The 12,475-nt window shown below is 45.2% G+C and overlaps 1 protein-coding gene and 1 pseudogene across 3 annotated transcripts in view; both read left to right on the top strand.

The window, feature by feature from the left end:
• Window positions 1-567: 567 nt before the first annotated feature.
• RBL2 (RB transcriptional corepressor like 2) overlaps window positions 568-12,475 on the top strand; it is a 57,509-nt gene continuing 45,601 nt past the window's right edge. For 2 of the 3 annotated variants that reach the window (XM_037066310.1, XM_037066309.1), the window contains exons 1-5: window positions 568-911; window positions 3,114-3,244; window positions 5,465-5,665; window positions 6,671-6,735; window positions 9,904-10,032. In XM_037066310.1, the coding sequence (XP_036922205.1) occupies window positions 675-911; window positions 3,114-3,244; window positions 5,465-5,665; window positions 6,671-6,735; window positions 9,904-10,032 (763 nt within the window). In that variant the 5' untranslated portion in view covers window positions 568-674. Of the gene's footprint in view, window positions 912-1,925; window positions 2,432-3,113; window positions 3,245-5,464; window positions 5,666-6,670; window positions 6,736-9,903; window positions 10,033-12,475 lie in introns of those variants that run through there. The other variant, XM_037066311.1, reaches the window with a different exon arrangement.
• LOC119001125 (isocitrate dehydrogenase [NADP], mitochondrial-like) lies at window positions 10,544-12,199 on the top strand (annotated as a pseudogene).

Here is a 12,475-nt window from a genome sequence, read left to right as displayed (position 1 = left end):
AAACTCAGGGACAACTAGAAATTAGGGGAAAGGCCAAAAATGAACTTCGGTAAACAGCCCCTTCTTGTCCTTATTCTTTAAAGACACCAAGGTGATGAGTCTTTCTTCTGCTAATAGCTTGGATATTAAATAGACCCACGTCAATGCTTTCTTATGAATAGAGACCCACGGAATGATATCACGTTGGGACGGTACTTGTAATGTTCAGAAACCGCTTTTTATTTCAGCCCAGGTAAGACTAGGCGAACAGATTTAAAAAAAAAATTTCGAGCCTTGACTGGCGTGGCTCAGTGGATTGAATGCCAGCCTGCAAACCAAAAGATCGAGGTTCGATTCCCAGTCGGGGCACATGCCTGGGTTGCAGGACAATTCCCAGCAGGGGACGCAAGAGAGGCAACCATATATTGATGTTTCTCTCCCTCTCTCCTTCCCTTCCCCTCTAAAGATAAATAGATAAAATCTTTAAAAAAAATTTCTGACCCTCTTGGTCCTCTGACCTGGACTACATTTCCCAGCAGGCCATGCTCCGAAGTACGGGTGCCTACGTGAGGTCACGCGCCGTAAGCGCGGCGCAGTTGTCTTATAAGCGGCCGACAGGCGGGCGCTTCGCAGTTTGAATGGCTAGGTGCTTGGACATTCTGCTCACCTGAGGATCGTTCGTCCAGGAGTGCGATATGGCATCCAGAGGCGACGAGTCGCCGCCACCCCCACCTCACCCTCCGGCTGTGGCCAGCTCCGAGGAGGAGGAAGAAGAGGGAGAGGCGGGGGTCGCCGCGCCACGGGCCCTGTCGCCCACCCCTCAGACCCTGCAGCGGTTTGAAGAGCTGTGCTGCCGTCTCAACATGGACGAGACAGCCCGGGTCGAGGCCTGGGACAGCTACCGGAGCATGAGCGAGAGCTACACGCTGGAGGTGCGTTTTGGGGGCAGTCGGGGCGGGCTGGGGAGGTGGGAGGCGGGGGTCTCTCCGGACCGAGCGGTCGCGTCCGCCGCGGGGGTGGGGCTCCTGCTGGTCCCGGACGGGGCGCGGCGCACGGACTCTCCCACGGGCCCTGGGGTGGTAAGGAATACGCTCTGCGCACCTGAGACCTGCACCCCTGACTTTCCAAAAGCTCTTAGCGGCCCTGGAGGCGATTCTCGCACTCCCGCTGTTCCGTTTGGGGGTCCGAATAGGGAACACCTGTTGCCCTAAGGCAGCCCTGCCAGGCTCAGGTTGTGCTGGGGTCGTGATTAGTCGTTTACAACCAACCACCTGGTTGGCAGAACGAACAGGTGCCGTGGTCGAGACCGCACGAAGACGGAGACTGGCTTGGGAGAGTAACCCGATTTTAGGGCTCTGGTCTCCGTGTCCAGTTCCTTGCCTGCCGAACCAGACCGCCTGTATGCAGGCATCGCCTCTGAATAAAGGCGTTAGGTTTCGGGCTGTGTTTGTGTTCGTGAGTTCCAGGGGAGTTTCTTCCAGGGCGAATGTGATGGGTTCTCCGCCTACCTGGGGATTAACACACGACCCCCTTTGTCACTAGGCGGGGGGGTGGGGTGGGGGGGCAGCGACGACCTTGACCACCTTTTGGTCGCCGCAGGCACTGCGCTGGACTCTAGAGTCGCTGTGATGATTTAGGCCTGTTGTGTCCCTGCCTCCCGACCGGGCCTGCGGAGCAGAAAAACGCCCCTTCCAGCCAGTGAGGCTCAGCTCTCGCAGGCCCCGCCCCCGAGCGGGCCAATGGGAAGCCACGCGGAAGTCGGGGTTGTTTATCAGCTGTGCCGCCGGCCGTGGCGAGCCTTTAAACAGGAAGCCACGTGACTTTCTGAAGTGGTTTTACAGGTTGTGGGAAGAGCTGGGCCAGTAGGCTCCTGATGAGAAGGCCCAGCAAAGGTATTTAACCTGAGGGTATGTTTGCCCATGAACCACTGAGGGTATTTTTTTAGTTATTCTTCCATTGGTAGGATTTTAATTCAGCCCTTTCTCTCCCCATTGTTACTATATGCATAGGAAAAGAAGGAAAGCTAGTGCTCTGGTGATTGTGGACAGTTTACTTAACCACTGCAACACTCGGTTTTGTGATATGTCAACTTGAGATACTTATACCTAGGTCCCAGAGCTGTCCTGAAGGTTAAAGGAGGTGACAACGTGAGGTTTCTGGCACAGAGCACTCGGGAGGACGCTGCTGGAGCCCACAGAGCTCTTTCATATGCTTAGGTGATCTAGCTGAGCAGGCCATGCTCCCGCCTGCTCCCCAGTGGTGCCTGGGGTCTGGCACAGAGCGAAGACTCCCTGCTGATGGGCTATCAGTGCCTCCAGATGAGCTCCGGGGTCACCCTCAGATAATCCTGTAAATCACACAGAACTCACCCTGCAGTCCCGCTGTCTCAGTCCATAGAGGTTAAGTTGCGACGTCCAGTGGTGTGTTACAAGCACGTGACAAATAATAAATGGTTAGTAAATTACTTTGTAAAATATGTTTGATTACTTAATTTTCTTATGACTTTGGTCTCAGATTCTTAGCTCAGTTTACCCAATAATGGGTGAGCATTTATTCGTGGATCAAGTATTTTGGGATCCCTGTGCCTTGCCGGACACCGTTGTAGGTGCCGGGAATGGCCCAGTGAACAGGACGGAAAACCCCCCACCCTGTGGTGCCTGTAGTCACGTATCCTGTGTGGGAACGTGACATTTAACACACAATACTGGCTACAGAATTTTATCTTTTGATAAAAATTTCTTGTGTTTTCTGTGCCTCATACTTCTCATTCTTTCCACCCTCAGATAAGAAGATGGAGCCTCTGTGGCTCCTAAGTAATTTGCCCCAGGTGTTCTACTCGGGGTCTCCCAAGGCCTTAGCCCTGACGGAGCCCGGTGGAGTCTGCATTGTCTGTGATGATTGCAAAGTCTCATGGTATCCGCTTTCATCTGTGTTGTTGGTTAGCCTAGTTCAAAGTGAGGGAACACAGATTCCTGCCTCCAGGGGAAAATGCCATCGCAAGAAGAGCATGAGCAGTGGCCCATCACTGGAAATGCAATTCCCCACCAACATACAAATATCACTTCCCCTTTAAACATAAGAGTTTTTTATATTGAAATACAGCTCATTAACCACATGTCACTTTTCTTTTATAGGGAAATGATCTTCATTGGTTAGCGTGTGCCTTGTATGTGGCTTGCAGAAAAGCTGTGCCAACTGTAAGCAGAGGGACAGTTGAAGGAAACTATGTATCTTTAACTCGACTCCTGCGCTGTTCAGAGCAGAGGTAACTTCGTTAGTGTTTGAAACATAGTGCGACTAATATAAAAGCTCGCAACTCACAGTGGTTGTAAGATTCCCTTTATCGTTTTCTGAACATTTGTACCTATGGAGTGCTGAATTTTAAACCTAGGTCATGGTTTTCCTTTACCACATCCAAGTAGTATCCATCGTACTAGGGGGTGTAAGCAACACTATTATACTCAGTTACTATAAGGATCAAACAGTGCTTCAAAGAAAAGGCAGAAATTGCTTTTTCTATCTGTTGTGTTATTGAATTGATTACGTTTATTTGTGTCTTTTGGGTGAATTTTCTCTAGCTTATTAAAGATTGATGGAAAAAAGATGGTTGGCATTTTGGAGACTAAATACCACTTGTCATAATTTATGAACTAATGGTTTTAAAAATCACTATTAAAATAACTAACACAAAATGTAAGAGTTTAGCTGTAGTATAGTTACCGACTTCGAGCCTCATCCCGAGTTACGTTTAGGCCTAGGAACAAGTGGCAGTGCACACAGAGTTGAACACCAGGCGGGGAACTAGAGAAGCGGCCTTAAATAAGGTGCCAGGTGATAATCGCGACGAAGGAGAGAGTGGAGGCAGATGAATCCAGTTACGTGACCGGGAGCTTGAGAAACAAAGGTCAAATGATAAAACTATCGTTATAAACGATAGTTAATGAAATTTATCTAACATTAAATGCAAGTAATACAGTCTTTGGCTTCAGTTTATTTCCCCTCTGAGAAATTCCATTTTACCTCTAAACTCTTAGTTATAGGTTCAGATTATATACTTTTTGGCCGTAAGGGACTACAAGGATTAGAAACAGAGCGGAGTGGGAGAAGATATTTGCAATGCATATAACTGAGAAAAGATTCGTATTCAGGATTATATAAAGAACTAGTAACAAATGGTTAAGTAAGTAATTGACAAGCGGCTACTAAAAAAAGGGTAAATATAATAGGATTTCATGAAGGACAATAGTCAATAGACATAGACAGAGACGTTCAGCCTCACTAGTAAGCAAGGAAGTTCAAAGTAAAAACAAGGTAACATTTCTTTCTCATTAGATGAGAGAAATTTGAAGTCTAAGACCCATATTGGTGGTTCCATACAGAAATGGGAACCCTGTGTTACTAGTACGCATTGCTAAGAGTATGATTGCCACGACCACTTCGGTGCAAATTTGGTAGTTACCTAGTAAAGGTGAAAATGCGCATTTCTCTGACTCAGCAATCCTACTTCTTGGGGTAGTTGGTAAAGAAACTCTTACATATTCAAGAATGTGTTCATTACAGCATTTTTACTTATAATGGAAAATTAGAAAACTCAGTTTCAGTTCATTGGGAAATGAATGCAAAAAGTGGTAGTTCATATGAAGGAATATTTTTTCAATTAGAATGAATAACTGAGATCTACAGGTATCAACATTAATCTCAGGAACCTTACTGATGAAAAAGCAAGTTGCAAAATGCTACTTGAAGTATGATACTATTTATATAAAATTGTAACCACACATGCAAAAGATACTGGGTACTGTTATGGATACAAATATATCCACATAGTAACACTGCTAGTAAGTACAAAAGCACAGATGGGAAACATTCAGGCCAACTTTAGAACAGTGTTTATCTTTGGGGAAGAAGAGTGGGGGATGAAGTTGGGGAGGAGGACAAATGGAAACTTCGGCTGTTTTTGTAGAACCGGTGGCAGGTGTGGCAAAATTGATTCTCTGTGTTGATATTTGTTAAATCTGGCATTTGAATACATGAATGTTGGTTGTGTCACTCTGGTTAATTATTATTTTTTAAATTTGTAATTTAAAAAAGGTAATTTAAGCCCTGGTTGGTGTAGCTCAGTGGATTGAGCACGGGCTGCGAATCAAGGTCGCCAGTTCGATTCCCGGTCAGGGCACATGCCTGGGTTGCAGGCCAGGTCCCCAGTGGGGGCCACGTGAGAGGCAACCACACATTGATGCTTCTCTCTCCCTTCCCCTCTCTCTAAAAATAAATAAAATCTTTAAAAAAATAAAAATTAAAAAGTTAATTTAAGAAAAAATTGATTAGGAAAGCACAAAAATCAATCTGTCGGAGATTAAGCCATTCAGAGGCATGAATTTTGATTTTATAGCACTGTTGGAAATATAATGAGTTCACGTTTATTTATTTTTAGTCGTATTTATATACTTGTGTTAATTTAGCAAATTTTTCTTTTTAATATCAGCTTAATTGAATTTTTTAACAAGATGAAGAAATGGGAAGAGATGGCAAATCTACCCCAACATTTCAGAGAACGTACTGAGAGATTGGAAAGAAACTTCACTGTTTCTGCTGTGGTTTTTAAGAAATATGAACCCATTTTCCAGGAAATTTTTAAATATCCTCAAGAGGAGCAGCCTCGTCAGCCACGAGGAAGAAAGCAGCGGTATGCTTTTATCTTGCTCGTGAGGGGCACACACGTGTCTGTCTGGGCCGCAGTATTGATTCCTTGGTTTCTGTCCTATAGTTTATTTTGCTAGTCATAAAAAATGAATGTGATTTCATAAATAACTTCTCCGATAGCTTTCTTTTAATAATAATTTCTTACTTTTCATTATATGTCAGCCATGAAGGGTTTGGCTTTCATATTGCAAATTTTGTGGGATTTCTGTTCATACAAATTTTTGCTTTTCATTTAAGCAACCAACAATGCAAAAGTCAGAACACATTTTCACCGAAGTAAATGGGTGTGGAATTTGACTACTTGATTTTCTATTACTAAGTATTTCTATCATTTTCTCTGTATTCTAATACATTCCGATTGTTTCTTTTTTTAAGATTTTATTTATTTTTAGAGGGAGGAAGAGGGAGAGAAACATCAATGTGTGGTGGCCTCCCACGTGCCCCTGCTGGGGACCTGGCCTGAAACCCAGGCATGTGCCCTGACTGTGAATCAAACTGGCGACCGTTTGGTCCACAGGCTGGCACTGAATCTACTGAGCCACACCAGCCAGGGCTGACTATTTCTATTATTTGAATTTTATGTCTAAACTGAGTACTAAATAATCCCATGAAGTGGTTTGTCTATATTTTGACTTTACAACCAGTGAAAAGTTGAGAATCTAGATTGGGGGAGACAATGGGAAACTGAAACTGTTACAAATTTGTGCTCTCTGATCATGTCTGCAAAGTCTACAGACTTAACTAACTCAGTGTTTTTCAATGAGAGACCGTTGTTAAGAATTTCCTTTCTGAGATGAGCTCTTTCTCGGCTCCCAGCTAATTCCTTATCTGCATGTGGTTGCAGTAGAAATCCTCGCAGCTTTCCCAGTGAGGTGGATCTGCTCTGACTTTCTCTGACTGTGGGTTTTGTTTCTCATCTAGTGTATAGTCACTGGTGATGTCTTTTCCTAATTCTTCTGTTATCTCCTGGCTTTTTTCTCCCCCGCAGGCGACAGCCCTGTACCGTGTCTGAAGTTTTCCACTTTTGTTGGGTACTTTTCATATATGCAAAAGGTAAGGGAAGAGCACCATCACTTTGGGTATTAGTTTGTTTAGATGTCTGGATGCTACTTGTGCCGCCCTGGAATGTGTTCAGGAAAAGCTTCTTACTGAAAAACTTCCCAGTGGTTTTATTCACAGGTTCTTTTTTAAGTAAAAAAGAACTTTATTTTAAAAGTCTTAACTTTTTTACAAGATCTGAAACTTCTGTTATGAAATGGGAAAGTTTCACATTTTGCTCTTATGCAATATCTCTTCCACCCTCATGCATTTTCTGGATTGTGGCCTGGAAACATGTCACTGTTTCTGTGCTCGTATCTGGAGCTATTCTTTTTCCTGAGACAAGTCTTGTTTAGTTGGTGGGAGGGGTCATCCTCAGTAGATCAGACTCCTTTCTGCGTCTTGTGCGGATGAATGTGCTTGACCGAATGCCCTGACGTACAATTTTAGTTTCTCTCCCTGTTTTCTCATTTCACGTAACCTACTCAAGGTCTGCATTCAGTGAAAGATGTTTTGGGGTTTTTCTTCTCCATCTGTATTTCTTTGTAGAATTGATTCTTGGTAATCTAAAGAGGGAAAGAAAGTACAGTTACATATTGATACTTCACGTAGCCTTTTTTTTCCCTGGAGACTGTCTAGGATGCCTTTGCCATTAAGATAGCCCAATAAAATGCAGTTAAAATTTTTAAAAAAACCATAGAACTGCAGAGTTTCATGAATAAGAGATTCTCATTATTAGGTCAAGTAGCCTAACTTATTTATGTTAAAGGCGAGGCAGCCGAGCCCCAGAAACCAGCTGCTACAAAGCTCCTAGGTCTTGGTTTCGTACAGGGAGTGCAGGCCCTCCAGCAAGAACGTGTCATTCCGTTGGTCTGGCTGTTTCCTTTGTCTGAGTAACTCTGCTCCTATCTGGCTGGCTAGTTGAAAGGTCATCCTGCCCCCCCTGACCTGCATGCTTCACTGAAAAGAAGAACTTTCCATGAAGAATAAGCAGTTAGGTATTTTGCTTTCCGTCTCACTGACGTGTTTCTTTAGTGGAGACAAAGGTGATGTGATCACAGCAGGGAAGAAAGGCTTAGGAGCATGTGAACTGTTTTCGTACTGGCGGCGACGCTTGCTACCACCTCTCGCTGACTGGGGCAGTGTTATATGTGTGTGATGTTAATTTTTGTCATTTGCCTGGGTCTGACTTCTAGGATTCTGGTTTCATGTATGTCTTTTTTGGCATATGCGTAATTGGGAGTGAATAGACTATATAAATTATTTTAAAAGAATTTTATTGTCCTTCCATTGATTTTGGTCTCACTTGATCAACTGGGGTGGCATATTTTTTTTTTCTCTGCAGTTAGCTGTGAGTTTTATCTGACTGTTAATTTAGTCTGCAAGTGCTTGATCCGAACAGTCTTTGTCCCCTCACAGTCCAGACCTAGGATCTTTGAGAATTCCCGAGGGTCTTTGCTAGGAGAGCAGTTGATTCAGTTTCATTCAGTTCCTGGTGGTAGGTGTTTGGCAGAAGATGTTCTCCTTTGTGAACTTCTCGTGGCGAGTGCTCGCCCCAGGCTTGTCCTTGTGAGGGGCTCTGTGGCCCCAAGACCAGCAGGCGCCACTCCCCGTTTCATATGAGAACCCCAGTCTTCTTATCCCGAGAAGTAAGCCAGCTTTGGAGGTGACACGGGTTATTTTGTTGATTGAAAGATGAAATATCTCACAGTGAGATTCTTTCTGAAGCTAGGGTTTGAAATGTGAAGTGTGTCACGTAGCGGCAGTCCTGGGGTGTAACTCAGATTCTGACCTTCAGGGGCATCTTGCTTTGTGTGAGAAGCCGCGGAGCCGCAGGGTTGCCTTCCAGGGCAAGTGCACAGCGATGACAAGTCTGGGCTTGTCCGTGTGACGGGTTCTGGAGCTTGAAACCCGTAAGCGCCCCCGCTTCCTGTTTTACATTTGAGGAACTGAGTCTATTTTAATATTAAAAATATTCAGAGTAGAGCCAAGTAGGTTAGTGTGGTTATATCAATGCAACATTTAACCCATTAATCATCATTTGCCTCTCTGGCAACAGAAAAATATTTTTCCTTGTTAATGTATTTAAGTTGATTTATTGAATGTTTTTATCTGTACAAAATAGAATTATCCTAATAGGCTGAGGTAATGGTAACTTTCTTTGGCAGAAAGAAAAGCCTGAAGCAGAGCAGTGTGAGTGTGTTTGTGTGCATACACTCGGGTGGCCATCCAAGTGTGCAGGTGTTGAGGTTCAGAATAATTATTGTGCATGTATGTTAGCTGTTGCAGTTGAATTCATTCGATGTTATAAGAATGTAAAATCAATATGAAGTACACACATGTAGTGTTCAGTGAATAGGGGGATATCCTCGAAGTTATAAAACTAGAAATATTTCTTAATTTCGAAGAATGACAAAGCTGTTTAATGGCCCGTGAAAACTGTTCTCCGTGTTAGACGTAAACCCGTCCCGCAGACACGACATGTTTCTGTGGGTCTAGGCTTTGGTTTCTGTTTTCCTCACTGTCGAGCATCCACGATTTGTGGGCCACCAGCCCTAGGTCCCGACATCTTTAATTGTCATCCCGTTGCACTAATTTGTATTACCTTGCATTCGTACGTAGAAAAGTATTTAAAATGTTATTGTTAGGAGTCTGCATAGAGGTTATGGTCTTTTAAAAGTACATAAAAAATTACACGTGAGTAATTTTAGCTACTTACATTTAAGTATTTCTACTAATTTTCTTGACAAAAGTATTTTTTTATATAAAGCAATTTCTTACGGTTTGAGATAATTTGTGGAGTTTTATTCCCAAGTTTTCAAAGGAAAAACCAATGATGATAAAATTTTGATCAGCTAGTAGTCACTTAGTAAATGTTTATTAATTAATAAATGTTTATTAATTAACATTTATTAACATTAACTTTATTCATTAATAAATGTTTATTTAATGAATAGTGAGTGAACGAATGACATTTTTAATAAAGTTGTACTTTTCATTAAATTCTTTGTAATTTATCAAAGTATAAGAGTAGTATTTCAAAATGTAAGTTTGCCAAAACTCATTAGTTCTTGAGTCTACTTGGTACAGTGTTGTATCATGTCATTTTAATGAAAGGGAGAAATTATTTTTAACGTTATAAAGTTGACATATTTTCCTCTCTGACTCTTTATAATCCTGTAGGTAATTTCCCCATGATTAGTGATGATTTGGTCAATTCTTACCACCTTCTGCTGTGTGCTTTGGACTTAGTGTATGGAAATGCTGTTCAATGCTCCAATCGTAAGGAACTTCTGAACCCCAGTTTTAAAGGTAAGGTTGTAAATCAAAGATTATTGGCCAACTCACATTTCTACGTTATGTTTACTCTTGGGAGTTTTGTGCATAGTACAGGGTGCTTAGCATTAAAGACCACATAAGTGCTTTGAAGGCTCTGTCATTATTGCTTTCCATAGTACTTATAACTGGGGGTCAGGGTCCCTATAACAATATTTATGGAAAAAGCCATTGCAAATGCCTCAAAGTTTGAAGTGTCACATGACCACTAGAAGTTTCTGAAATACAGACTTCACCAGAAGATGGAGTTTGGAAATCCAGAGTAGCAGAGATGACGTTAAAGCCGATGGCATCTCTCTACATTGGCAAGCGTTGTGCCTGGCGTACTGAAAGGGCTCAAAACGGGCGTACTAAAAGAGTCTTCCTTTTAGAGTTTTGGCCACCAAAGAGGAGTTATGGTTCTAAAGTAAGGAAAATGGACCAGCAGCTCTTAGGGGAAAGCTGTGTGGAGATGGCTAGGTCCAGGAGCCCCCGCCAGGGAGCTGGAGCAAGGGCCAGCCCTCGGATCTCGCCCACCCAGTTTGTTTGCCCGCTCAGGGTGCGGGCTGCCCGCATGCCGTACCTCATTTGGCAGAGCCTGGGGCTCCGGGCCAGTATGGGCAGCAGGCCCCAACCTGCAGGACTGGTCATGGTGCCCCTGTGTCAAGAACAAGATCAAAGCGGCCAGCCAGCGCTGGAGATGGACAGCAGTGAGACGAGCTGAAGTATCTGGCTGCTCATCAAGGAAAGTCCCCCTGCCCCCTGTGGACATTCATCTCAAGTATTTTGACCTGGGGCTCCCAAACCTTGACCAGACCTAAGACCAGGTGACCATTGACTCTGTTGGCCACAGCGTGGCGGCCCAGTGTGCCATCGTCACCCCCGATGAGGCCCATGTGGAAGAGTTGAAGCTGAAGATGTGGGAGTGTCCCTGTGGGACAGAGCATCCTTGGCAGGACTGTCTTCTGGGAGCCCAGCATCTGCAAAAACATCTCCTCCTTGTCCCTGGCTGGACCAGCCCCTTCGCACATTGGCAGGCATGCCCATGGCAACTAGTGGAAGGCCAGAGACTTGGTGGCCAAGCAGGCTGGCCCCTTCAAGGCGGTCCTCACCCTGAAGGACAGCCGCAGGGCTGAGGAGTGGGAGGGGTGTGGGCTCTCCGCAGAGGCACGCGCAGGCACACACAGCACTGACAAGGCCACCTGGGTTTTGCACACAGCATTTCTAGCAGGCCTTCTGGGAGTGGCCGCTGTCCCTGAACACCCAGAACACTGTTCTGAAAGCCCGGGGGGTGGGGGGGGTGCTTCAGGGATGTCTTCCAGGATGTCTTTGAGAAGCTCTGTGAGACCAAGGTTGGCAGCCCTGGCTGGGCAGCTCAGTTGGTTAGAGTGTCGTCCTGCTACATGAAGATCCCAGGGTTGATCCCGGTCAGGGCACATAGAAAAGTCAACCAGCGAATGCATAAGTGGATCAGCAATTTGATGTTTCGCTCCCTCTCTCTCCCTCTCTCTCCCTCCTCCCCACTCTCTCCTGTCTCTTTCTCCCTCCCCCCATCTCTTTCATCCCCCACTTCCTTTCTCTCTACAATCAATAAAAATTTAAAAAAGACTAAGACAAGACTGTGATCTGGTATGAGCACCAGCTCATTGATGGCATGGTGGCTCAGGTCCTCAAGGGTCCAGGCAGTGTTTGTTGTGTGGGTTTGCCAGAGCAATGGTGACGGTGTGCAGTTGGACCTTCTGGTCCAGTGCTTTGGCTCCCTGGGGCCAATGACATCTGTGCTGGCTTGTCCAGATGGAAAGACCATTGAGGTGGTGGCTGTTCATGGGACAGTCACCCTCCACTATCAGAAGGGCCAGCCTACCAGCACCGACCCCATGCATCAGTATCTGTGCTGTGATGCGTGGCGGGGAACACCAGGGGAAGCTGGACAGGAACCAGGACCTCATGAGATTTTCCCAAATTCCGGAGAAGATGTGCCTTTAGACAGTGGAGAGTGGAGCCACGACCAAGGACCTGGCGGGCTGTATCCATGGTCTCAGCAACATGAAGCTGAACAGCACCTCCTGAACACTCGGGCTCCCTGAATGCCGTCCAGAGCAGCCTGGGAAGGCCCCGGGCCTGCAGTAGCGAGCCAGGGAGCATTGCCCGGCCGCTGTGGGGGACACCCATCCTGTGGCAGGCAGTGGAGGGTGAGCCTCACAGACCTCAGTAGGCTTTTCAAGGGGATGTTTTTACTGTCATGTGCTATTACTAGTGTATGACCGTGCTGCCGTTTGAACAGCCCCATGGCAGGGTTGCGAGTGGTGGTCAGTTTGTAAGTCAATGGAGCTAGTTACCTAAATTGCTCCTGGTTTAGTAAATCTGTTGTTCTTCATATTCCGTCTTTCCTCCCATGCCCTTTCTAACCCCATTTTGTATTTCTGTGTAGCTGCTTTCC

This window comes from Sturnira hondurensis, unplaced genomic scaffold (genome assembly GCF_014824575.4).
Source record: "Sturnira hondurensis isolate 20B ecotype Veracruz unplaced genomic scaffold, ASM1482457v3 Scaffold0016617, whole genome shotgun sequence".
In the NCBI taxonomy this organism is placed as follows: domain Eukaryota; kingdom Metazoa; phylum Chordata; class Mammalia; order Chiroptera; family Phyllostomidae; genus Sturnira; species Sturnira hondurensis.
Note: the sequence above shows the minus strand (reverse complement) of the source record. Positions and strands in the feature narration are given on the sequence as shown.